Genomic DNA, 22988 nt, shown 5'->3' with positions numbered 1-22988 from the left:
GTGGCTTGATTCTTAATTTAGAACACGGAGAGAGCCTGACTCGTTTGCTTTGCAAGCCTGTCCAGAATGTCTAATTCTCTTTTTATGGTTCCCTGTGTAATTTCAAAACGTGCCACTATCAGCAGGGTGACTGATCACAGTGGCCTCCTGCTGGGTCAGAACGCAGGCACAGGGCTCCTTTTTCGTCGTACCTGGAGATGCTGTCGCCTCTGCTTGGCACAGGGCAGCCCAGGTACCAGCTGTCCAACCAGCTGAGTCATGCCCACACCGAGTAGGACAAGGCTCTGTGACACAATGGTCGCCGTGGGCCGGGGTGGGAATTGCCCAAGCTGGAGAGAAGCCGGTGTGGGCGCAAAACAGCTCTTTGTCATGGGAGAGAGGCGGGTCTGGAGAGACTGCAGCTGCTCCGGCCTCTCCCATGATGTCACATACTCTCCCTTCTAGCCTTGCTCACTCTTTGGACACCTGTGTGGTGCTCTAGGCACTGAGGCTGCACCATGAACAGGAAAGATGGGGTGGTGCCCCCGGGGACTGACAGTCTAGTGGGGGAGGCAGCAAAGAGCAAATAACTATCTCACGAGGGGTCAGGTGGAGGGAAGGGACAGGGTCTGTGGAGGAAGAGTGAGAAGGGCATGGGGGGTCACATTGGGGTGGGGCTGTCTGGGAAGGCCTCTCTGATGTGGGGTCACCTGAGGACAGGTTTGAATGAAGAGTGAGGTGAGCCCTGTGGGTATGGGAGGAGCGCATTTCAAACTGAGGGCATGATAAGTGTTGGGATCCAGGGATGGGCACCTGCCTGGTGGGTGCCTGGCTCTCTTGAGGGTGACAAGGCCAGTGTGGCTGTCATGGGGGGCAGCAGGGAGGGGAGAAGCGTGGGGTGGAGATAGAGAAGCAGGGCCAGGTCATACGAGATCTTCTGAGGCATGGTAAGGACGCTGGCTTTTTGATGCAAGGAAGTTGTTTGCTATTGGGGGAATTTTAGCAGAGGTGGCATAAGCTCTAACTTACCATCTTAAGGATATTTCTAGCTGGACTCCTAGGTGAGGAAGGCCGTAGGTGGAGGGAGGGGGGTGGGCAAGGAGGCCAGTTCCCCTGTTTGACAAGGACACTAGGGTGGAAGTGGTGGAGGAGGCACAGGTGGCACATGTGAGTGGGATTTAGGGAATGGGATTGACAGGGCTTTGAGGTGGACCCAGTATGAAACTGAGGCAGAGAGAAGCCTCAGGGTTTTTATTGGAGTGATTAACACACACTTGTGGCTTGTTGGAATGGCTGAGAGTCAAGTCACGGATGAAGTGTGCCTCGTCTGCCTGTGTGTGTGTGTGTGTGTACGTGTGTCTGCGTGTGTGTGTGTCTGTGTGTGTGTGTGTCTGTGTGTGTCTGCGTGTGTGTGCGTGTGTGTGTCGGGGGTGGGTTTAGGGTGGCAGGTATGTGCTGCAACTTTTGCACCCCAAAATAAATGGCGAATTGGGATCCATGTGTGTTTGTAAACGTGTTCCCTCCACGTGCTGTGTGGCCATGGGGAATTGCAGTGCTCTTCCCCAGCACCCTTCCCCCACCCTCCCACCCCTATCCCGGGCTTCTTCTTTCTTTCAGAGTGTCCTTTTTGAGGATGATAGCAGTTTCCTAATGTTTCAAATTCAACAAAAATGCTACTTAACATTGTTAATGTTTTATTTTAGTAAAATTCAAAACAGTTTGTTTGGCCCGTTGCCATTTTGAAAATCAGTCCCACGTTTTGGATTGGAATTGTCCAGCTGAGAGTATTACAAAGCCCTGAGCAGAGTTGACAGAAGAGCCGTTTTCAGGGACGTCCCATTGGCAAGGGTTGTCAGCACAGTGTTTGTAATGGGGGAAAGTCGGGAACTGCCTAGATGCCCGCAGGCTGCAGAGGTCCACAGTAGAATGGGCACGCAAGGGCTAGGGCCGGGGTGCTGGAAGAGAGGCACCAGGGGGCCACATGTGGAGTGGGGCTCGCTCTCAGGTGCCCACCTTGCATTTGCTGGACCTTGATAGTGAGTGCTCCCTCGGACCATGTGTCCCAGGAAACTCACTGGCCTCAGGCTGGTCCGAACCTTGGGATATGCCGTGTACTTCTTTGAGATTCTCATAAAGCAAGATTTAATGACAAGAGGACACGACAGTTTTAGTAACTGCAGACAATACATAAACTCGAACACCGCTGTGTTGATCTGTGTGCTGGAAGAAAAGCCTGAGAGGGCAGATGTCTTCAGTTAGGGGAATAAGCTTTAGTGATCTCTTGTACAGGGTGATGACTATAGTAAATAATCATTGTGTAAATTTCAAAATTACTAAGAGTAGATTTGAAGTGTTTTTACCACCAAACGACAAGTATGTGAGGTATTGGAAGCATTGATTAGCTTGATTTAATCATCCCACAATGTAAACACACATCGAAGCATCACACATTGTACGCCATAAATACATAAAATTATTATTTGTTAATTAAGAGGAAAAATAAAAAGAATAATAAAACAGTTTAGAATGAAAGGAAAGTTTCGAAGATTATACACTCAAATGCTTACTTATTTTCAGGGGATATTCCCTTTGTAATTTATCTCGTCTATTTTTTCCTGCAGTGAGTGAATCCTTATTACTTTATACCAAGAAAAAGGAAGAGCAGGAATCAACAAATATGGATGCCTTTGTACCTTTGTGTCAGGACAGTTCAGTTGCCACTAAGAATAGGCAGAGCTTGAATTTGGTGGCAGGCAGGGGGTGAGTCTGTGAGCAGTCTCTTGGATGCTGTGGGTCTTTGACAGGTGGAGGCTATGTTTGCTTGTCTCTGGGTTGCTATTCTTGAGCTGGTGGGATGGACCTGCCTGTCTTAAAAATGCAGAGGCCAGACTTGGGGGACTGGGGGTTGGGGGATTTTGCCTCTTTGTGAATCAGGAGTCAGCCATACAACAGAAGAAGCAAACAGGGCCAGTGGGGTCCCTTGCCATCTGATCACTTATGACCTGCAGGATTGTGAGCAAGTTGCTTAAGCTGGTTGAGCCTCACCTTCTCATCTAACAATGAGATAACAGCGCTCTTCTCTGAGCATTGTTACGGAGATTAAATTAGCTATGTCTGCAAGTGATCCCAACATACTGTATAGACAGGTCTTCCCCTATGGAGGGTGCAAAGTTTTCCTTGTGACGAGGTTGGTTGGTAGCATTTATATAGCTAACTATGGCAGGATGTCTAAATCACATCCTTCCTCAGATCTGTTGTTTCAAGTAGCTGAGCTGATAAGGGGACACAGTGGATTATGAATAGCATGACATCCCCAAGCCTGCAGTTTGCTTTGTGGCTTCCCTTGATGGGAAAGTTGGTGGATGGAAGTCCCACCAAGCTGCCACCTGGGCCCCCACCCCCATGGACGCCATGGACACTCCCTTCCTGTGCATTCCGCCTTCATGGTGTGCACCAGAAACACTGCTTCTTCCTGGAACCTTTTCAACCGCCTGGGAAATTACAAGAAGCAGAAAACTTTCGCTGTCACCTTGGCTGCAGGAAGTGGCGCTTTCTTTGCTCAGGAGGCCGGTGACATGGAGCTCCTGTATTGCAGGATGTGTCTGCTGTGCCCAGAGTGTGATCGTGCTGGCCCAGGCCACCGAGAAGACCTCACCTTTGGAGAAGCCTGAAAAGGCCACACCAAAGCCTCCTGACTGAGGTCTCCCAAAAATGGGGATGCCAGGAAGTTTGGAACCTGAAGGGCAGATCACGTCATCTTAAAACATCCAGTTCTGTTTGCAAAACCCAAGTCACTGAGTTTTTGGAGAAGCCAGTAAACGGCTGGCTGTTCTTCTTATCGAGCCTCCAGGGACCTGGCGAGGAAGGCTCTCCCGGAATGAGGCAGCTGAGCAGTGGGGTTCTGGGCACATTCTGCACCTTTTGCAGAAGGGGAGGATGTGGGGTGGACGGGAAGTGTTCTTTTCATGCGAGATGGCGAGGTTTCCTCACCTGGCCCCTCTTTCCTCTGATGCTCCAAGGCAGCAGCTATTCAGCCAGCCCACCCAGAAGGCTGCAGTTAGCGCCCGGGCTTTCCCACATGGGAGGCGTTCGCGTTGCTTCTCACTTTGTTAGTTGTTCACATTCATTCTTCACCCTTCCATTCAGTTCTGTAATATCACCTCCCTGTTTCGATTTGTGTCACCCTCTGATGACAAGGAAAGTTCTCGTTTCATGGGTACCTACCGTGTGCCCTGTGCTTTGGTGTCCAACAAAGGTCACCCTTTCTAGCCTTCAGAAGAGGCCTGCAGGGTGGGAGGTGATGTCCCCCTTTTATCTGAGTGCGTGGAAACTCAGCGCGGGAGCAACTGCTCACGGTTGCACAGCCACTGAGTAGCAGAGCTGGCATCGAAATTCAGAGGCATCTGACCCAACGCGAAAACTTGTGTGCTTTCTGCTATACCACAGGGTGCTCTGGTCTTACCTGGGGAGGTGGGGAAGGGACCCTCACCAGTGCGAGGTGCATTCTCTCTGCTCACGTTGTGTGAACCAGCCCAGCTCAACCCAGGGGTTGCTCTTCAACTCAGAGAGGCCGTTCTTGGCTTTCCTAGAGGAGGTTTTCCTCCCAAGGAGCTCCCGTTTTTATCTCTCTCCCTCCATCTCCCTCTGTGCCCCTTCTTTTCTCCCTCTCACCTCCCCTACTCTCTCTCCTGTGCAACAGAAGCACATTCTATTCTTGTTTTTTTTTTGAGACAGAGTCTCACTGTGTTGCCCAGGCTGGGGTGCAGTGGTACAGTCTCGGCTCACTGCAACCTCCAACGCTCGGGGTTCAAGTGATTTTTCTGCCTCGGCCTCCCGAGTAGCTGGATTATAGGCACATGCCACCACACCTGGCTAATTTTTGTATTTTTAGAAGAGACAAGGTTTCACCACATTGCCCAGGCTGGTGTTGAACTTCTGACCCTAAGTGATCCACCCGCCTCAGCCTCCCAAGGTATAGGGATTACAGGCGTGAGCCATCGTGCCCGGCCCCAGGAAGCACATTCTTGATGTTGCACCTTAGCACCTGCTTATTTTCTCTTTGAGGACCTGTCCTTTCTGACCTGTAGTCAGAGATCAGAGTGGAATCCACTGACGCTGAAGACAGGGAGAGGGCGATGGGGAAGCAGGCGGTTTGGGGCCTGAGAGGCTGGAGTGCGGAACCTGGCACTGCCCTATACTCACTGTGTTGACTGGGGCAAGCTGCTTGACCTTGGCAGCCTGTTTCCTCGCCTGTGAAATGTGGGTGGCAGCGAGCCCATCCAACATGGGATTGTTGTGAGATGTGTAAAGCATCAAGTGTGGTGCGTGGCATGAGGAACACAGATGCTTTCTTTGCTGCATTACTGTTTTTTGTTGGTTTATTGTTTGAGAAAGGGTGTCACTCTGCTACCCAGGCTGGAGTGCAGTGGCGCGATCATGGCTCACTGCAGCCTCCACCTCCTGGGCTCAGCTGATCCTCTCACTGTAGCCCTGCAAAGTTGCTGAGACTACAGACTTGGGACACTATGCCTGGCTAATTTTTGTGGGTTTTTTTTTTTGTGGAGACAGGGTTTGGCCATGTTGTCCAGGCTAGTCTTGAGCTCCTGGGCTCAAGAGATCCACCCACCTTGGCCTCCCAAAGTGCTGGGATTACAGGCATGAGCCACCACGCCTGGGGCTGCATTACTGTTGAGGGTGACAAATTATTCAACAAGTGTTCATTTACCATGTTAACAAAATAAGCAAGGTTTCTACAACTGTGAAACTCACATTCAGGCGGGAGAGAGAGGTATTCAGCAAATAACTCAACAAGGAAATTGCAGATGTTAATGAAGTAAATATTCCAGTGATGTGCTAGCAAATGCTTAACATCCAATTTTCCAGGGGGAGAAAAGTCCTGGTTTATATGGCATGTCAGTTTTTGTGGTGTAAATATTCCCACTATGGCTGGAAATGTACATAACAAAGTAACCAAAGTGGTGTCAACTGGTTCTTAAAATTCCTGTAGGTTTAATAATTGGTTCTTATAATGCCTAAGCAGCTGGCTTTAGCACTGAGTGAATCTAATCTGGCTCAGAAAAAACCTGAAGATCTAAAACCCAAGTGTGCCTGTGGAATAGTATTCTAGACAGGGAAAATGGCTTGTGGAGAGGCCCTGAGGTCAGACAGATCTTGGTGTGTTCAGGGAACAGGAGGCTGGCTGGTGTAGGCAGGAGCCGAGCGGGGTGGTGGAGAAGAAGGCAGAGGCTGGGCTGTGGGGAGGCTTATAGATCATCACATGGGGTTCGAATTTTATTCTGAGGCCACAGGAAGTCTTTGGAGGGTTGTAGGCAGGGGAGTGTCCGGATCTGATTTGCATTTTTAAAAGATCATTTAGCTGTTCTGTGAAAGACCAGCCAGAGGTAAGCTGGACAGTCAGTGCTGGTCACTCCAGTGAGGGGTGATGGCGTCTCTGGCAGTGTGCCAACAGGAGAGGGGCCAGAAGCAGCTGGATCCAGGCGGAGCTGTAGGGACGCGATAGATTTTATCTCTAGGTGTTCCCTGGCTGTTTACCTTGAGAATACCCAGCAGGTGATTTCTGCTCTTCTGTCACGAAGGAGGAAACAGCCACACATCATCAGGGCTCTCTCCATCCTACCTTTCTTTTTGATACCAACTCCTGATAAATCCGGAAGAGGAGATGAGGAAATACATTTGTCTTGGGCTCAAATGCAAAGCAAAACTAACAAAAAACACAATCTCTTCTCAGTCCTGCCCTTCTTCCTCTTGACTGGGGCAAGTTGCCTGACCGTAGCAGTCTCAGTTTCCTCACCTGTAAAAGTTTTGTCACCAAGAACAGTATCTGTTCTTCAGATAAGAGGCTTCTGACTTGGATTTTCATCTCGGCTCGAGGCTGCCTCTCAGGTGTGTCAGACACTTACATAAGTGTCTGGCAGGTTATGAAAAAGGTGATCATCTAGCACAACTCCACTCCTAGCTTCTCTCTTTGTATGGTTTTTAGAGGGGGACATGAGTGTGCCATCTTTCTAGACTGGCATTGTTCAATAGGGCTTTCTGTGATGATGGAAATGTTCTGTATATGTGCTGTTTGTTCATTATGGCTGCCACTAGCCACATGTGGCTTCTGAACACTAAAATGTGGCTAGTGCACCTGAAAAACTGAATTTTCAATTTTATTTAATATATTCATGTAGTTAGTGGCTCCTACATTCGATAGCACAATTCTATACCATGTGTAATCATTCATCACCCTGCAAATTTGCTTTTTGGCAGGTGACTGGATATCCTACTGAAGGATCTCCCGAGAAGAGTGGGCTCTTAGTGAGTTGTCACTTGTAATCCCATTCAATTAGTGGAGAAAGGAATAGAGATACAGAAAGATTAAATGATTTTTCTAATGTTTCTCCATTCAATGACAAGACAGGAACACATCAACAAACTGTAGATCAATGTCCTTTTGTCTCTTGTTTTGTATATCTATATATATCTATATATCTCCATACATCCATACACACACACACACACACACATAAAATTTCACAGGTTTCTAGGAATCTATTATTCCTATAACATGGCATATAAAGTCAAAGTCCTCTTTGATCACATTCTCAATCTTGAGCTCCTCCTCCATTCGTAGAGGTGATGATGGTGTGGTCAGTTTGGAGCACATCCTTTGACAGCTTTTTCTGTTACAGGTGGATGGATGGAAAACATTCTGAATTTTTTTTAAGTTAAATCATGCTGCATGTATTTTTCTACACATTGCTTTTGTTTTTCAACAGTGTGTTCTAGATCTTTCTGGGTCAGTTCATAGGCTTCTACCTTACTATTTTTTAAAATGCTTCTTAGTGCATTATAGCCTAGGCTGTCCTATTAGTTGTCAGGCTATTGATGTAACTCATTGTTCATTATGCTGTTTGTTTTTGTAAACATTTTTATACATATCTCCTGCATACACAATGTTTCTCTAGTGTGCATACTGAGAGGTGGAATTACTGGGTCAGAGAGTGTTTATTTATTTACATGTAGTTTAGTAAAGCTGTTGCTCTAATACTCTTTAAAAGAGTTATGCCATTTTATATTACTGTCATCTGCATAAAAGTGCCTGTTCCCCCACAATCTCCAAAATACTTGATATTATCAAATATCTACATGTGTGCCAATCCAGCTCTAACGGGTGAAAAATGGTATCTCATGGTTGTTTAATTTGTATTTTTCTGCTTAGAAGTCAAACTGGCCATTTGTTTTTTCTGAATTTCCTGTTCAAATATCTTACTCATTTTTTACTGTTGGATAGCCTTATTAATTTATTCATCAAATATGTACTAGAATGCCTACTATGTGCCAAGGATTGTTCTAGGTGCTAGAGATTTTGTGGCGAATTAACTAGATAAACATCCCTGCTCTCAGAGAGGGGGCAGTTTAGTTCTGGGAGAAAGACTTAGGCAAAAGAAATAAAAAAATATAGTGTGTGTGTTTAGCTGAATAAAAAGTAGGAGAAAGCCACTGGAATTGGAATTCAGTTCTAAATAGACGGCCAGGGAATCTTATTCACTCACTGTAGGCATTCTCTGTATATTCTATGTGCTAATCCTTTATCTGTTATATGTTGCACATATTTTCTTTCAGTATTTAACTTATCTTTTGACTTAGACTATGGTATTTTTGTCTCACTCATTTTTTAAATTATACAGTCAAACTTTGTTAATTGTAATATAGTCACATAAGAAGTGAAAGTTCGTTCTTCTGATCTTTTCAGGCAGTCACTAGCAAGAGCTCTGTTTGTCCTTTCAGTTTATTTTCTGTTAATTTCAGTTATTATCCTCACTCATAGGCATCATTCCTTCCACCCCCAGTCGTCAATTAAGCACAGTTTCTGGCTGTTTCTCCATAAGTGTAATTCTGACTTACTGTATTCTTTCTAGTGGCTGCTTAATACTCAATGTTAGAGGGGATCCCTGTAATTTATTCAAGCATTACCCTCTGGCCAGACCTCACGGTCATTTCCAGTTCTCCATTCTTCCGGATGCTGCAGGAATCCCATCCTCTCTCTGTTGCCTTGAGTTCTCCGTTTTTGTTTGTTTGTTTGTTTTGTGACAGCCACCACACCCCACATCTGAATGATTTGTTTTCTCCCCCCAGCTCCATGGCTACATGGAAAACAAGCCTCTGGGACTTCAGATCTTCATTGGGACAGCTGATGAGCGGATCCTTAAGCCACACGCCTTCTACCAGGTGCACCGAATCACGGGGAAAACTGTCACCACCACCAGCTATGAGAAGATTGTGGGCAACACCAAAGTCCTGGAGATCCCCCTGGAGCCAAAAAACAACATGAGGGCAACGTAAGGGCTGGTGGCTGGGTGGTTGGTCTTCATGGAGAAGTGAGCAGGGGACAGGTGGCAGGGATTTGGGAGAGGGGATTCTATGGAACTGATGGGAACAGCTGTTGATGACAGTCCTCAGTCTATGATCTGTCCACCCATTGTGATTTCTGTTTCAAATGTTTCTATTTTAAAAGTATCATAGTAAGTCAGGTACAGTGGCTCACGCCTGTAATCCTAGTGCTCTGGGAGGCCGGGGCAGGTGGATCACTTGAGATCAGGAATTTGAGACCAGCCCATCCAACAGGGTAAAACCTCATCTCTATTAAAAATACAAAAATTAGCTGGACGTGGTGGCGTGCACCTGTAGTTTCAGCTACTCTGGAGGCTGAGGCAGGAGAATCTCTTGAACCCAAAGGTCGGAGGTTGCAGTGAGCCGAGCTCACAGTGCTGCACTCTGACCTGGGTGACAGAGTGAGAATCTATCTGAAAAATTTTAAAAAAAGTAAAATATGTCAATATTTTCATGCGTTTTGGGAGGAAGAATAGTCATGAATCTTTGTATGACATTGCATGGGATCAGATTAAATTTACTTACATTTAAAAAATTGATTTGACCTAGAGAGATCATGAAGTAATGATGCAGAGAGGTCCAAATTCACAAGGCTGATATGCTTGTGGCTAAAGTTTGGGAACCGTTGCACTCATTTTGGGGTTAAAAAACATTTGGATGGGAAAATAAATTCAAACTTACAGAAATACTGCAAGAAGTATACAAGGAACTTTTGAATTTTGTTCCCTCAGATTTTCCAAGCGTTAACATACTTGACGTGTGTCCCGTCACTTTCTCTCTTGCCTCTCCATTTTTTCCTGAACTGTTGGAGAGGTAGTTGCAGACTCTATGCCCTTTTACTTTTAAATACTTCAGGATGCTTTTCCTAAGAACAAGGATGCTCTCATACACAACCACAGTGCATTTATTCGATTCAAGAGATTTCATGTTGATTCACTACTTTTACCGATTGAATAGTCCACCATCAATATTCCCCAGTTACATAGGGGTTTTCAGATATTTTTGAGTAGAAGCGTTGGCATGAAGAATCTCCCTAGAGAAGTAATTTTCACTGGGGAGTTGCTCTAATTGCTTTGTTAAGTGTTTTACCCCCACCTTGGTATACATTCCCGGCTGAAATGCTTATGTGGGTGTATGGCAGTTTCCCCCAGTGGCTGACTGTAGAATTGTTTTGGGTGCCTAAGGCAGCTTTGGGGGTGATCTTTCCTGCTCCTAAAGATAGTTGGTGACAACGGGGTTCTTAACCTCCTGGCAGCATCGACTGTGCGGGGATCTTGAAGCTTAGAAATGCCGACATTGAGCTGCGGAAAGGTGAGACGGACATTGGAAGAAAGAACACGCGGGTGAGGCTGGTTTTCCGAGTTCACATCCCAGAGTCCAGCGGCAGGACCGTGTCTTTGCAGACTGCATCTAACCCCATTGAGTGCTGTAAGTTGGGCCCTGGGGCCAGATCTTTCTCTGGAAAGCTAGGGCCCGTGTGCTTCCCCGCTGGGAGCAGGGTATTCTGGGGGAGGTACCCGGGGTGGTCTGCGGGCATGTGTGGGACCCACAAGGTTACGCTGGCCCGAGATGACCAGAGGGGCCAGAGACGAGCACATTGAAATGTTCTCTTGCTGCTTCTGTTTACTTCTGGAAGGTTTCATGGCCTCACAGGAAATTAAAAAATAATAGGGCCAATAAGTAGCCTATATCTTTGTTCAGAAGACTTGAAATGTGTAAATATCATTCTGGTCTTAAAAGGACAGATGCATTTGGAATGCATTAGCTGTACATGGTGTCCTTTTTTCTTTTCCTCCCTTATTCTTTCAGTAACAATAACAAACTACAGCAGCTTTCACTCATTGAGCTTCGACTCTGCTGGTCACAGTGCTAAGTGCTCAGCATGAATATTCACAGCAATCCCTGGCACTAGCTGGTGTCAGTGTGCCCGTTTTACAGATGGGGAGGTAGAGTCACAAGGGGGCAAGTTGTGCACACAACCAAAGAGTGGCAGGGTTAGGATTGGAACCGGGGCTTTTGCATGCAGGAGCCAGGCCCTGTGCCCCACACATAGCCCGTCTCTGTGTGTTGACTGAGGTCTGTTTTGTATCCTGCGCTGTGCCAGGGATTGGGGATCCATAGATGAGCAGAACACTTTCTCTGGCCTTAATGAGCTTACAGTCTGGAGAGGATAAGGACACCCAGACAGACGGTTGTATCATTGCAGAAAATATTCAGAATCTAATATGAAGTGACCAAGGTCAGCCATTTGGAAGGACACTGGGCAGAAACCTGGCATGTGTCTACCAGGTTTCAAAAGAAGTAGGAACTTTGAGCTCATTCTTTGGTACTTTATATTTAAGTGTAAAGTCTACCTATACTTTAACACGGTTTTGTAGTTAATTTTTGCAGTTAGATGTGACAACACTTATTATCTGCTTAGTGTTCAGAAGTTTAGAAGTTACTTTAAAAAGCATAAGGAAGAGGCTGGGCGCTGTGGCTCACGCCTGTAATCCCAGCACTTTGGGAGTCCTAGGGGGGCAGATCACTTGAGGTCAGGAGTTTGAGACCAGCCTGGCCAGCATGATGAAACTCTGTCTCTACTAAAAATAGAAAATTAGCCGGGCATGGTGGTGTGCACCTGCAGTCCCAGCTACTTGGGAGGCTGAGGCAAGAGAATCACTTGAATCCGGGAGGCGGAAGTTGCAGTGAGCTGAGATCATGCCGTTGCACTCCGGCCTGGGTGACAGAGTGAGACCCTGTCTCAAAAAAAAGCATAAAAATAAAAATATAAACATCATTCCAGAAACAAAAACCTTTTCAATTATTTTTTAGCCTCTTTCTTTTAAGAACATTTTGTTTTATGTTGTTATGATCATGTTCCATATTAAATTATGGTTCAGGAATTTTTCTTCCTTTTTGCTGGAGATTTTACCATAACTGGGTGTCACAAAATCAGTTCCTGCAGAGGCCAGGGAGGTGATGAAAATGAATGGGGTAGCTTGGGTGTTAGACATGGGGAGTCGTGGAGACTGGGGACATTCCCCAGCTAAATGTGCTGTTGCTACTCAACTGCAGCCGCTATTTCCACGTGGGAATGTAGACTCCATGTCATCAAGTATTTTGGTTATTTTATTATTTTATTTTTCTATCGAGGAGGAGCCTTGCTCTGTTGTCCAGCCTGGAGTGCTGTGGTGTGATCTCGGCTCACTGCAACTTCTACTTCCAGGGTTCAAGTGATTCTTTTGCCTCAGCCTTCCGAGTAGCTGGAATTACAGGCACCTGCTACCACACCTGGCTAATTTTCTGTATTTTTTAGTAGAGATGGGGTTTCGCCATGTTGGCCAGGCTGATCTCAAACTCCTGACCTTAGGTGATCCACCCAGCCAAGCCTCCCAAAGTGCTCACCCACCTCAGTTCCCAAGTAGGATTACAGGCATGAGCCACCGAGCCTGGCCTATTTTAAGTTCCAGGACACACGTGTAGGATCTGTGTGTTTGTTACATAGGTAAACATGTGCCATGGTGCTTTGCTGTGTATATCAAAGGGAGCTGGAAATCTTTTGGTTTTTAAAAATAAACCAAAAGATCTCCTGATTTAAAAAAAGGTAACAAAATCAAAATACTCTGTGGGTAAGAAAAAATCTGCAGATAGCTCCTGTTAATCAGAGGTAGTTTTAAGACTAACATGCAAAGGGAAAGCGTATTTTCTGCAGAAGAGGTTGGGAAAGACTGACCCTCATGATGAAAAGCCAGGAAGGAGAGAGAATGGTCCCTTCTTCGGGAGAGTGGCAAGAACTTGGTCTTGGTTGGTCTTTAGAAATGAATGAAGAGTCACTCTGATTTCTTTCAGACTTTGAGTCCAGACTGAAATTCTTGGGTCAGTCTCAATTGGTGATGAGTTTATGTTCTAGTCTTAGGAGAGAAAGGCCCAAAAGTAGGTAACCAGGGAAAACACATGTTGAAAACCAGTTTACTAGAAATAATGGAATTCCCCTACTCAGCTCAGCAGACCCCACTCCTGTCCACCAAATGCTGGTCATGATGGCTGCCCCACCCAGGTCTTGGTTTTGAACCTCTCAAGATGTTTTTGGAAGGAAACTTGCAGCGATTTGGGGTATTTTGAGCAGATAAGGTCTCCCCTTTCTGGCAAATGACTCACTTTCCAGGATGGGGCTGGGGGTTGTAGCAGGGTGGGGAAGAGGAGCCCCTGATCCTCTCTGTCTTTGGGTTTCTCAAGGCAACCTATCTTATGTCGATCTAAGACTTTGAGGATCATCACTTAACCACATGTACCTCCAGTGAGATCCTCAGGGTGTTAGAAAGCTGTTCGAATGTCGAAAATGGTTTTCTTTTTAAAAAGGCATTTGCCTGATTCACCTGCCGCCTTTTGACAGAGAAGGAAACCGAGACTTCTTGGTAAGGTGATTCACCTGTTTTTACTTGGTAGGTTGGAAAGTCAGAGTCTCCAACTTTCTGGTTCTATGAAATCCCTTCTTTTGGTTTTCCTAGCCGACCCTTTCTTGCAATAGCAAGCTGAGCTACCGGTTGGCCACTCTAGTTCTCACTAATAATTTTCTGTCATTTTTATTTACTTCTTTGTTCTGTTTCCGTAGATCAGTGCCTAGTAGGTCCATAAATATTTATTGACTGCTTGACTTACTGTATAATCCATAGGGAGGTAGTCAATAAATATATATTGGCAATTAGTCAATAACATGCATTGGCAGAATATTGTAAAATAAATTGTCAATGACTAATGACAGCATACCCTTAGACACTGTGGACTGACTAAGCCAGAGTCTCAATGACAGATAGAGTGAGTTGGTGAGAAAAACACTTTGTGGGCTGGTACTTGAGATGCCTTTTTTTTTTTTTTTTTTTTTTTTTTTTTTTTTTGAGACAGAGTCTCCCTCTTGTCGCCCAGGCCGGAGTACAGTGGCATGATCTCGGCTCACTGCAACCTCTGCCTCCTGGGTTCAAGCGATTCTTCTGCTTCAGTCTCCCAGGCAGCTGGGATTACAGGTGCCAGGCACTGTGCCCAGCTATTTTTTGTATTTTTAGTAGAGATGGGGTTTCACCATGTTGGCCAGGCTGGTCTCGAACTCCTGACTTTGTGATCCACCTGCCTTGGCCTCCCAAAGTGATGGGATTACAGGCATGAGCTACCTCACCTGGCTGGAGGTGCATTTTATGTACTGTCTTAGGGATCAAGGGTAAGTTTTCAGATGCTAACAGAAACAACATGAACCAACTACCAGAGGCTGTTCTTGGGAAGGTGGAGTGATTTGCTCGAAGCTCAGGTGGCTTATGTTTCTTTGCATGCCAGCTGGCCAGAGCCCCAGTCTCACTTTTGCACAGACTGGCACCCTTGTGTTTTGGTCTTCTGTTTCCACTAGGGCTTCAGCATTGCCGAGGAGATCCCTCCAGCTGCTCCCACTGCTCCTTTCCTTTTCTTGGGAAGACTGACTTGACCCTTCTCCAATCTGCCAGTCTCTGAATGCCACCCCCACTTCTTCCCACTCCATGTAGATAACCGCACTTCCCACTTCCCTGGGAGTATGGAAGAGATCAGGGGAACACCCCATCTTTCCCAACAACAAGCCTACCCATGACAGACGGCAGCTGCGGGGGCCTGCCCTCCCTTCGCCACTTGGCATGGAGCAGTTCCCCTCTCTTCCTGCTCAGCCTCCTTCCCCGCCTGAGCCCAGCCTCCTCGGTGTGATCAGCTTCAACTCCAGTTTCCCCGTAGGAGTAAAGCTGGTGCCTGCTTCCCTCTTATGTTAGTTGTCCTGACCAGTGACCATAAACCAGGTGGCTTGAAACAGCAGAAATAGATTCGTTCACGGTTCCGGAGGCCCGAAGCCTGAAATCAAGGTGTCGGCAGGGTTGGTTCCTGCTGGAGACTCAGGGGAGAAACTGCCTCTGCCATCCCTGCCAGCTTTTGGTGCCTGCTGGTCTCCCTGGCTCCCCGTGGCTTGTGGTTGTCATGCTCCAGGCTCTGCCTCTGTCTCCACGTGGCCTTTTCTGGGTCTCTGTGTGTGTCTTTTTCTGTTGCTTATGAGGACGCACCTACTGAATTCAGAGCTAATCCCGGGTGATCTCGTCTCCGTTCTTACCTTAATTATATCTGTAAGGACTCTGGTTCCAAATCAGGAACATTCCGAGGTTGTGGGTGGATGTGAAGTTTGCAGGGAGGAGGAGGCAGGTGAGGGGTACTGTGTAACTCACTACACTTCCTCAAATGCATTTCTTGGCTTCTCTTCCTGTCTGCTCCTGAGTTCTCAAATGCACTGGGATCTTTCTCTTTTAGGCTTTTGTCACATCCACCCAGAACATAGGTTCTCAAACTTGACTGGATGTTAGAATTACCTGGGAGTTGTATTAAAAAATACTGATGCCAGGCCAGGCATGGTGGCTCACGTCTGTAATCTCAGCGCTTTGGGAGGCTGAAACCAGAGGATCGCTTGAGCTCAGGAGTTGGAAGCTAGCCTGGCCAACATGGTGAAAACCATCTCAACGAAACAGTTAGCCAGGCTTGCTGGCGCACACCTGTAGTCCCAGCTACTTGGGGGCCTGAGGCGGGAGGATTGCTTGGACCCGGGAGGTCGAGGCTGCAGCGAGCCGAGATTGCACCGCTGTACTCCAGCTTGGGTGACAAAGTTAGACGCTGTTTCAGAAAAGGAAAAAAAAATACTGATGTTCTGGTCCCACCCTGGAGACCCTGAGTTGGTTGTCAGGATGTGACCTGGGCATTGGGGCTCTCAGAGGTCTCCCGGTGATTCTGATGTAGGGCAGACTTCGGGAGATGCTTATCTGAGCCCACCCCTCCCCATCCCTCAGTGGCGTGGCTAACCCCTCCTCATCCAAGACCCCTGTTTAGATGAGTCCTCGAGGAGGAAGCATTCCCTGACCCCACACGGCACGGGGTTCCCCGCTTTGTGCCCTGACAGCACAATTTACTTGTCAGGCTCTGTCCTATAAACACTAAACCAGGTGGTGTTGACCAGGGCTCAGCACGAGAGTGACAGTCTCTAGAATATATTTCCACTCTGCCCTGTGGGGAGAAAAGGGCTGCAATGAGACGGGAGATGTCCACAGGCACACGCCTGGCCCTGTGAGAACTTACCAGAACCTTTCCAGCCATGTCTCCAGGCATCTCTGCCCAAGCCCGCCGGGCTTGCTCCCTGCCCAGCAGATGGGCCTCTCTGCTCGGTGTATTTCAGAAAACACCTAAAGCAGTTTCACAGCGAGCGCTGCCGCTGTGACATTGACACAGAATGTCAATTCACTTGGTTCATTTTGCAGGGCTTGGGGGGTGGGTATGGGGTGTGGGTTAGAAAATGGATTTTCTCACATGCTCTTTTCCCTCTCTGCCTCTCTTTGTGACATATATATTTTTAACGGAGGTGTAATTAAGATAAAGTAGATTGCGCAGATTGTAAGTGTTCAGTGATTTTTGACAATCGCATATACCCACGTAACCACCACTCAAGACACAGAGCATTTCCTGCAGTCCTGAACGTTCCTGTGTCCCTTTAGCCAAGGCCTCCTTCTCAAGCCCACACACGGAGGCAGCTGCTGTTCTGATTTCTATCACTGCTGATTAATCTTCCCTGTTCTAGAACTTTATAGAAGGGAATGAATACAGTGTGTACCCTTCGGGGTCTGGCTGTTTTTGCTCAGCATGTTATTTTTGAGATCTGTCACTGCTGTGCTGTGGTTCAGTAGTGTGTTCCTATTTATTGCTGAGCTCTATTCAATTGCATGAATATAACAATGGTTTATTTACCATTGGTAGACATGTGGTCTGTTCCCAGGGCTTGAGTTTATGGATAAGGCTCCTATGAACATTCCTATTCAAGTCCTTTTGTGAACAAATGCTTTCATTTGTCTTGGGTAAATGACCTAGGAATGGACTTGCATGTATTTATTTACTTATTTTCAACATCAATTTCCACTCTGAACAAGAATGAATGAGAGTTCCAGTTGCTCTGCATCCTCACCAATATTTGGTATTGTCAGTCTTAAATGTTAGCCCTTCTAATGAGTGTAAAATGGGTTCTTGTTGTGGTTTTAATGTGCATTTCCCAAATGACTCATGATTCAAGTGCTTGCTGGCTATCTGTGTCTTTTTTATTTTATTTTTTTGAGACGGAGTCTTGCTCTTGGCCCCCAGCCTGGAGTGCAGTGGTACAATCTGGTCTCACTGCAACCTCCGCCTCCCAGCTTCAAGCGATTCTCCTGCCTCAGCTTCTGGAGTAGCTGAGATTACAGGTGCCCGCCACCATGCTCAGCTAATTTTTGTATTTTTAGTAGAGACAGGGTTTCACCATGTTGGCCAGGCTGGTCTTGAACTCCTGGCCCCAGGTAATCCACCCGCCTCTGCCTCCCAAAGTGCTGGGATTACGGGTATGAGCCACCATACCTGGCCTATGCATCTTCTTTGGTAAAGTGTCCATTCAACTCTTTGCCTATTTTTCAACTGTGTTATTTATATTTTTATTGTTAATATGCATCAGTTATTTATATATTCTGGATGTAAGTCCTTGTCAGATTTGTTTCGATTTTTCCCCTGTCTGTGGCTTACTTGTTTATTTTTAGGTAGTGTCTATTTTTTTGAGACAAAGTCCCATTCTTGTCACCCAGGCTGGAGTGCAATGGCACAATCTCGGCTCACTGCAACCTCTGTCCCCTGAGTTCAACTGATTCTTCTGCATCAGCCGCCTGAGTAGCTGGGATTACAGGCGCCTGCCACCACGCCTGGCTAATATTTGTATTTTTAGTAGATTTGGGGTTTCACCATATAGGACAGGCTGGTCTCAAACTCCTGACCTCAGGCGATCTGCCTGCCTTGGCCTCCCAAAGTGCTGGGATTACAGGTGTGAGCCACTGCGCCTGGCCCAGGTGGTGTCTTTTCTTGAACATCAATGTTTTATTTTGATGAAGCCAAATCTGTCGTTTTCTTTCTTCTGGGATTAGTGCTTTTTGCATTCTTCCAGGAAATCTCTGCCTCTCTGAAGGTAGCAAAGACATTCTCTTACATTTTCTTTCGGAAGCTTTTCGGTTCTGGTTTCAGGTCTGCGGCTATGATCCAATGCGGGTTGGTTTTCGTGTAGGATGTGGGGTAGGGTCCAGCTCCATTGTTTTCCCTATGGCAATTTAACTATTTCTTATGCCTTTTTTTCTGAAAGTGAAAGATTAGAAAACCTATGACCCTGATGCTTTCCGCACACCTTCCATTTCATCCCACGCTTCGCGCTCCTGGGTCAGGGTGGGGGTTGAGTGCTAATGCAGCATTGCTTCAGGAAACCCTAGAATTAGGGAGGCCCGGGCCGGACGTGGTGACTCATGCCTGGAATCTCAGCACGTTGAGGGACAGAAGTGGGCAGTTCAGTTGAGGTCAGGAGTTTGAGACCAGCCTGGCTAACTTGGCAAAACCCCGTCTCTAGTAAAAATACAAAAATTAGCTGGGTGTGGTAGTGCACGCCTGTTATCCCAGCTACTTGGGAGGCTGAGGCACAAGAATCACTTGAACCCGGGAGGCGGAGATTGCACCACTGCACTCCAACCTGGGCAACAGAGTGAGACTCCATCTCAAAACAAGAGAATTAGGGAGGCCGCAATGGCGTGCTGACTGTGCTTCGCTTTGTGAATCGGAAACGCTCATCTTGTTTACCTGTTCCTGCCGGAGGCGGAAATGACTCATGTCATTATTGTGGGCCTCCCAATATTTATTCTTTCAACCAAAAATACATTTGACACATGATATATACTGTTCCAGGGACTAGGGATACAGCACTGAACAAAACAAAGTCCCTGCCCTCACAAAGGTTACATTCTAGTGGGGAAAACAGACAGTCAACAAGCAAAGACAGCATTGAGAGCCAAGTGTCATGACAAAAATAACAAGGCCCACGGGCTGGTGGCTTGGGGTGTGGGAACAGCAGCGTCACCATGTCGGTCAGGCTGGTTAAATGCATGTGTGTCGTTCCCATCCGGGAAGGCCCCTGTGAGGATGGTGCTCGTTCACCTGGACCTGAGCGATTGGTCCAGGTGGAGGTACAGCCAGTACAAAGGCCCTGAGGCAGGGATGAGCTCAGGTCTCCAGGGAGGAGAAAGGCAGCTGGGGAAACCGTGTGAAGAGCTACAGGTGGGGTAAGGGGTCGGAGGTCTGAGCCCAAGCTAGGGAATTTGGATTTTATTCTAACTAAGATGGGAAGCCGTGGGTTCCAAGTAGGGGGCCGACATGACGTGATTTCTTTTTCTTTTTTTTTCTTTTTTTTGAGATGGAGTCTCACTTGGTTGCCCAGGCTGGAGTGCAGTGGTGTGATCTTGGCTCACTGCAACCTCCACCTCCCGGGTTCAAGTGATTCTCGTGCCTCAGCCTCCCAAGTAGCTGAGATTACAGGCGTGCACCAGCATGCCCGGCTAATTTTTGTATTTTTAGTAGAGATGGGGTTTCGCCATGTTGGTCAGGCTGGTCTCAAACTCCTGACCTCAGGAGATCCACCTGCCTCGGCCTCCCAAAGTGCTGGGATTACAGGCATGAGCCACTGCACTCAGCCATGATTTCTCTTTTAATATTCATTTAGCACACAGCCTAGCATGTAGTAGGTGCTAATTAATACCTGAAGGCAGAATGAAGGAAGAAAAAAGATGAGAGGGACAGGACAGGGAAGAGGTGAAGAGAAATGAACAATGATTAATCACTCACTGTGCTTCAAGCACCTTCTGTATTGTGGCTGGGTCAGCATGAGAACAGGCTGGAAAAACTGTAGCACGGAGAAGTGAGCTTGCCCGTGGCCATCCTGCTAGTGAGGGGTCAAGCCAGCGGTGACACATCGCATCCCACCGAGCCGCAGGGCATCAAGGCTGAGCTCCATATGGAGTGATAGGTTAATTCCAGCTAGAAACCCAAAGGGCGGCATCATCTCATTATAAATCAGAAACCAGTTCAGGGGCCTCTAGGGGGCTGTGGACACCTGCCTGCTCCCCTGCCACTCCCGACCGGGACTAGATTGTCTCCCTCAAGATCCTGTAGCAGTGAATCTTGGATGAAACTGGAGCATTGAGCAGAGAGCAGGCTGGCCAGGCCTTTGTCTGCCTCTGCTCTCCAAGACAAGTGACCAAGAAACCCTATTTTAGAAATGCCAGGAAACCCCATGATGGGGAGAAGCAGTTTAGCGTGGTGGTTAGGAGTGTGGGCTCTGGAGCAGGCAGCGTGGGTTCAAATCCTGCCTCTGCCACCTACTGGCTGGGGAAGTTACTTAAATACTCCATGCCTCAGTTTCCCCATCTGTAACATGGGGAGAAGTACCTCCTTCGGGATGGTGGCTAAATGTGTGTGTGCCTCACACAGTAAGTGTCAGCGTGATCCCACAGGGAAACTCAAGTGCCTCCCTTGTGGTGGCCATTGTGGATGGATCTCATTGTCTTGGATCCATCATTGTCTTGGATCTCTGCAGCCCTCCCGTAGTTCTGCAAAGCAGGCTTTCCATACCCCAGCTGCCACCCTGCCACTCAGGAGTCTGAAGCCCAGGCAGCAGTAGGCAGGTGTGAGATTCGAGCAAACATTCATTGTTCCAGGTGGGCAGACAGCCTGCCACACACCCTGCTGCTAGGAAGGAACGCAGATAGTGATCTGGCCAGTGGCGTGGGCCGGCTGATGAGTGGAGGCAAGTTGTTTCTTTGGAAAGCCCAGGATTGGGGTGGCTTCTCTGCTGATTGAAATAGTTACCTGCCCGGCCCTTTACTGGGCTAGTTATGAGGGAGCTGGGAAGGCAGAGCGCCCTTATGAACACCTATGGTGTGCCTACAGATACACTTAGGTCAGTTCATTTCCAGGCTCATCATAACCTCAGAAGGTCCCTCGTAAACGCTTGCTCAGTTCATTTGTTCAGAAGCCTTTACTACATGCCAGTGATGGAGGCACAGGAAAGTGCCGTGGTGGGGCGTGTGCGCTTGCAGGCTGAGGCTCTGAAGGATACGCGACTTGCTGCAGTCCCGCGGCTGGCAAGGCAGGGGCAGAGCTGGGTGAAAGCCGTGCTCTTTTCTCCATCAAGGCTGCCTGGGTTCCTGAGATCCAGCGCTCCTCAGGGTTGGCTGATAAGCTCTGGATCAGTAAGAATATTCGCACTGGATCTGGGAATATTCTGAAGGGGTGCCTGTTAGTACATTGGCGTGGTAGAGTGAGGATCTGACGGGAGGAAGCACAGCAGCTCTGCTCTACCTGATGTCCTGTGGAGCGGATGAGAGAGAAGGTCTCCAGGAGGGGCCCCACACTGAGGTCCACAGCTAGAGCTGTGTTTTTCTTGAGCTGGAGTCTTGCTTTGTCACCCAGGCTAGAGTGCAGTGACGCGATCTCAGCTCACTGCAACCTCTGCCTCATGAGTTCCAGTGATTCTCCTGCCTCAGCCTCCCGAGTAGCTGGGATTACAGATGTGTGCCATCGCACCCGGCTAATTTTTGTATGTTTTAGTAGAGACAGGGTTTCACCATATTGGTCAGGCTGGTCTTGAACTCCTGACCTCCTGATCCGCCCACCTTGACCTCCCAATGTGCTGGGATAAAGGCATGAGCCACCACCTTTACCCTACATACATGATGCCTTCAAAGTTTTGGCTGACATCAAATGTGCAAAGAAAGGATATACTTTAACAAAGGAAGCCTCTTACAGAGAGGTTGATTTGCCCATCCCTTTATAAAAGGATAAAGAAAATAAATTCTCATTTACCTGTCCTCCTTATAAGGACAACAGGCCGAACTTTGTCACTCACTGTGTGTCCCATGCATTTGCGCACATCAGACCCCACTCCCTTGCTGTGGACCATAGTGGCTCCCTCAGAGAGGTGAGCCCCACAGGAAGGGAGACTTTGGTTCCCCTCCCTTCTCCCACTTCCCAGGGAAGACCCGGGGAGCGGCCAGAGTGGAGGCTGAGGGGGCTGTCTGCTGGCCCTGCTCACAGTCTCTCCCGGGAGATGCCTGAGTTAGCAGCGCATTCTGGGCCAAGCCAGGCCCAGCCAGACCCAGCCAGACCAGGCGCATGGCCAAGGATGGGGCCTGATACAGAGACAAGAAGGGCTTATAGCATTTGGAGCGCCGAGGCCAGGGTTGCTCAGTGCTCGGGCCAGAGTGATGACCAATGGGAGGACCCTTCTTGCTTGGGCTGGCTGGTCGCTTTCCCATGAAGTCCTCCATTTCACTGCAGAGGGGGCCCATGGGGTAGTGGACTCCCACACTGTCGGTCCAGATTCTGCCTTTGCGTTTGTTGTGAGCTCCCAGGCTTGTTCCTTCTCCTCTGGGAGCATCTGTGTCTTCAACTCAACCATGGGAGTGATTCCTGCTTTGGGCCTCATGAAGTTTAGCAATAAAAATAAACACAGCTAACATTCATTCAGTGCTGATGAGATGCCACGCAGTTCATGCATTAGCTCATTTAATCTGCAGGCAGCCCAGTCAGGTGAGTGCTGTGATTATTCCCATTTTATAAGTGGAAAATAGAGGCAAAGAAATTAAGTGACTTGCTTAAAGTCCCAAAATTAGAATGTTACTTTTACCAACGAACCCTAAATTGCTTCGTGGTGTGGGTGTTTTATAATATTAAAAAATGTGTATATGATGTGCCTGCAGTTG

At 47.7% G+C, this 22988-nt stretch overlaps 1 protein-coding gene across 9 annotated transcripts in view; it reads left to right on the top strand.

Moving 5' to 3' along the window:
- NFATC2 (nuclear factor of activated T cells 2) overlaps positions 1 to 22988 on the top strand; it is a 177868-nt gene that overhangs the window by 77107 nt on the left and 77773 nt on the right. For all 9 annotated transcript variants that reach the window (XM_037727253.1, XM_037727254.1, XM_037727250.1 and 6 more), the window contains 2 exons: positions 9121 to 9323; positions 10631 to 10803. In XM_037727253.1, coding sequence (XP_037583181.1) covers positions 9121 to 9323; positions 10631 to 10803 — 376 coding nt within the window. The remainder of the gene's footprint in view (positions 1 to 9120; positions 9324 to 10630; positions 10804 to 22988) is intronic.

Source organism: Cebus imitator, unplaced genomic scaffold (genome assembly GCF_001604975.1).
Source record: "Cebus imitator isolate Cc_AM_T3 unplaced genomic scaffold, Cebus_imitator-1.0 Scaffold224, whole genome shotgun sequence".
Classification (NCBI taxonomy): Eukaryota; Metazoa; Chordata; class Mammalia; order Primates; family Cebidae; genus Cebus; species Cebus imitator.
The sequence above is the reverse complement of the archived record's forward strand: the minus strand, read 5'-3'. Positions and strand labels throughout refer to the sequence as shown.